The sequence below is a fragment of the Pinus tabuliformis genome, chromosome Q, assembly GCF_031772625.1.
Source record: "Pinus tabuliformis cultivar Carrire ecotype Pingquan chromosome Q, CPIR1, whole genome shotgun sequence".
Lineage (NCBI taxonomy): Eukaryota > Viridiplantae > Streptophyta > Pinopsida > Pinales > Pinaceae > Pinus > Pinus tabuliformis.
The window spans coordinates 1,030,642,362-1,030,646,706 of NC_142296.1; the positions used below are offsets into that span (position 1 = coordinate 1,030,642,362).

Consider the following 4,345-nt stretch of genomic DNA (forward strand, 5'->3'; position numbering starts at 1 on the left):
CAAAAATATGAAGTAGCACGGACACCGGAGGGTAAAATTTGAACCCTGATGGAAAAGAAAGGCTCAGCGATTTGGAACCTAGCCAACATGAACAGAGCCCTAATAAGAGACAACAACTTCTGGGAAATTCGAGAGGGAAACAAAGTAGATTTTTGGTAGGAAGGGTGGCAACAAAGAGGTACCCTGAGTCAAGAACCCCAGTTACATGAAATACAACAGTACACAACCCAAATAGTGGAGGACGCAGTGAGGAACTATTGGGTAGGGGACCAAAACAGTTATTGGAGACAATGGAAGACGAAGAATGACTGGCCTGAAGCCCCAAAAACTGATCAATGGACTACTTATCACAAAGAACTGGCAACTAGGAAAATAGCTATCAAAGAAGGAACAGATATAATAATATGGGGCAAACGCATTAAAGGCATGTTCACAATATCAGAAGGCTACCATCTGAAAACAAGAGGAGCTGGAAATACAGACACTAAAAAATGGAAAAGAATCTGGCAGCTAAAAACCTGGCCAAAAGTGGCGTTTTTTACCGGGACAATGCTACATGGGAGAGCTTTGACTTGGGATCAACTAAGATGGAAAGGGACGCATGGGCCCTCATGCTGCGTGCTTTGCCAAAGGAAAGAGGAAACCATGGAGCATGTTGCTAACTCGTGTAATGTAAGTAACATCCTGTGGCAAAATCACCAACAAATTTTTGGGATTTAAAACAACAATTGAACTATGGAGCAGCAAACCGTACCGCAACGTAATCCTCAACCATGCTTGGAACCTGTCAATTGGGTTCTTCCTGTGGAACCTCTGGAAAGCCCGAAATAGGGTAATATTCAGAACAGACAAAAAGGACACAAGGGAAATCTAGAACCAAATTATGAGGAATATAAGGGAAACAATAATTCAAGGAACCTGGACAGAGGAAGACTGGAAGACGGAAGGTATGGAAACCAATATTATGAACCGACTGGAAATTAAAGTAAAAAACACAAGCAGCACAAGGAAGATACAAGATGCAGAAAAGGTAAGAGCAGAAGAAAGTTACAGGAACCCCCCCCCCCCCAAGGATTCATAAAACTAAACTTTGACGGGGTAGCCAAAGGCAACCCAGGGGAGGCGGGTATAGGAGGGATATTCAGAGACGAAGAAGGAAAGATCATAAGGGCATATGCAATGGACTGTGGCATTGCCACAAACAATGAAGCAGAATATCACGCACTAAATAGGGGACTGGAGATAGCGATACGAGAAGGGTACCAAAGATTGCAGATAGAAGGGGATTCTAAGCTGGTCATAGACACCATAAAACAATTACAGCAAGGAGTAACCGCGGAAAAACTAAGCAAAAGTTGGCAGACGGCGTGGGTAATCACAGAAGTTGAAAAGCAACTTCAACGACTGGCATATACTATCTCGTCCCATGTGAAAAGGAAAGGAAATGCCCCGGCAGATCTCCTCGCGAACTGGGGATGCCGAAACAGAGAGCACCAGTTAGACGTGGGAGAAGCAGAGCTCAACCAGAATGAGGAAATGAATCAGATGAAATAGGCAATCGAGGCAGATCAGAGACAACAAGAGAATTCGGATGACGTAGATAGGAGGGCAGAAAGATGAAGGCAGGCGCAGGTAGATCAACACAGATCATCCATGGAACAGCACAGGACGGAAGAAAGGACCGAGAGGACATGGATGATGGAAGAGGAAAGAGAAAGGACTGACCCGAGAAGCGTGGGGGCAGAAATGGAAAGAGGTGGGCACAGGGAGAACAGGACAGCAGGACCGAGAAGGGACAGCAGAGGAGAGCCAGATGGCAATGCGAAGTCAGCAAATGGACGGCAAGAGTAGCTGGGAGAAGATAAACATTAATGAAGCATGGAGGACAAGACATTTGGGTAGAATCCCAAGGAAAATGGGCTGGAAAGCACGCCATGGATCGACGGAAATGGAGATAGCTGGAGGCAAGGTTAAGACAGAGGAATGTTAAAAGAACAAAGTATGAGGGACACTATGCATATTGCATGTGGATGCGGAAGAAGGAAGGTGGCGAGCGAGAACGCGTCGACGGCTAAAGACAGCTGCAGAAGATAGAACAGTGGATCCAAGCCAACGGGTATGTTAAAACTCCTCCCCCTCACTTGGAAAAAAGCTCTTGCATGAAGTATAACGTAGGCATGCAGTTAGATAGGGATAATCTGCATCACCCCAGATTCAGTTACAAAGTTAAGGTAGTCTGGGACAGGGGAGAACCCCGAGAATCCATGGCCGGGAAAGGTGATTATATCAGTAAGGAGATGGGCTCACAGGAAAATAAGGACCCATCATCCCTTGACCCATGCAACCGATGGGAAATTCCTGGAACTCCAAACCTTGAGACTATGCCATTGGTAAGGCAAACCTGGAACACCCAAGAGAGTAAGCAGGTGCCTCCCATTGGAGCCAGAGAATCGGGGAAAAATAGGGAGGGGGACCCTGAGCCAGAGGAACTCAAACTGGGAAGGGGGATAGGAAAACCTAGGAGAGCTGGGAGGGGCATGGAATGCAAGGAGATCCGCGTGGCCCAGAAAAAATACGCTAACTATCCTAGAGTAAACCTCATAAAAGAAAACTCAGAACTGGAAAGTTCTAGAGAGGATTTGGATCTACATTCAAGTGATAGCCATAACTCGAGAGGACCTAAGAAGAGAGGTGGTAGCGCTATCCCCTCTAATCATACTAGCCCAGCAGTTAAAACTGACCATTGTGTTCACACTGTGATAGGTCTAACAAATAGTGAGGGGACAACTACAACCCAACAAGTCTACTTGAAGGATCAAAGCATCAGTAAGCTGCCTAGCAAAAACATGGCACCCAGGCGAAGCAAAAGAAATGTCAAGCAGGAAGTCGGAACAAGCAGCACGGGCCAGAAAAAAGGAAGGAAATCAACAGGTGAACATGTTAAGAAACTAGTGGACACCTACATGAAAGCAAATTCACAGGAAATACGGGACCAAATCTGGAGCTGGGAACGTGACTTGAGACAAAATCTTCGAGGTAGAGACCTTCCCCTGCATGAGTGGGAAGAAATGGTACAAGACCCAGGCACAACAAATGGTAGGCAATCTCTCTATACCAGGACTTTGCAACAATACTAGATCATGAAACACATAGTCGCTCGCGCTATGACCCTCCATCAGGAGCACATGGAAGGATAAGTGGTGAATTGGCAAGAGCGCCACAAAGAATTAGAATATGGCAGAGGGGAAATAATGAAGGAATTGGCAACCATCCAGATACAAACATACAGGAACAATCTGGCTTTGGGCCGTATTGAGCAAACTTTGTCCGAGCTAAAATGGAAACTGTTTTAGCAGGGACGAGAGCTATCAAGCACAGGGGTAAAGCTGCAGAACAACGGAAAGAAGATGATGACTCCGGAAGAGAAAGAAACTTTTTAGATAGCCTCCTCAGATGAGGAGTAGTTGCTTTATCTTTAGTTTTTCTGTCTATAGTTTTTTGAATGTTTATGTCTGCAAGACCAGAGAGAGGAACTTGGGAGATATTGATGATGATAATGAACTTATTTAAATTTTGGAGTGGATACAATGCTGATCGATGGCCACCTGGTTTCCCTCGGGCAGGTGGCTGGTTAATCGATATGTTGTGAATGTAAATTTTGAAAAAGTAAATATAGAAAGTACTACCTTGATTACAAAAAAAAAAATATAAAGGATTCTTAATAAACACCTACTCATATTAATAAATAATATTAATGTTAAATTGTATATATATAATAAAAATATATATATAAATCACTATGTATAAAAATTAATATTAATATAAAATTGTATATTATGGTTAATAATATTCGATTCATTTTTTACTTTCTATATATATATATATATATATATATAAAGATTAAAACTAATAATAACGATTAAATATATATTATATATATAAAAATAATATAAAAGATTCTTAATAAACACCTACTTATATTAGTAAATAATATTAATGTTAAATTGTATATAAAGAATATATATAAATCACTATGTATAAAAATTAAAAATTCATATTAATATTAGAATTACTAATATTTATATTAATATTACCACAAAAATATTTATAATGCAAGAACAAATTCTATCAGAATGTTAATAATTATTGTTTATATATATATATATATATATATATATATATATATATATATATATATAATGGATTAATTTAAAAAAAAAGGAACAATAGGCCAGAGAGAATTAAGAAGAGAGGGCGAGAATCCAACAACTACTAATTTTCCATCCATTGCCCCTATTAATATTACTAGAAGACCTCTCAATTTCAATGGCTTCCCTAAACTTAC

At 40.8% G+C, this 4,345-nt stretch overlaps 1 protein-coding gene across 1 annotated transcript; it reads left to right on the forward strand.

Moving 5' to 3' along the window:
• The first annotated feature begins 1,179 nt into the window (after window positions 1-1,179).
• On the forward strand, window positions 1,180-1,554 carry LOC149223008 (uncharacterized). Its single transcript, XM_089387746.1, has one exon. It carries the CDS (start codon window positions 1,180-1,182, stop codon window positions 1,552-1,554), a length of 375 nt encoding a protein of 124 aa, XP_089243872.1.
• The last annotated feature ends 2,791 nt before the right edge of the window (window positions 1,555-4,345 follow it).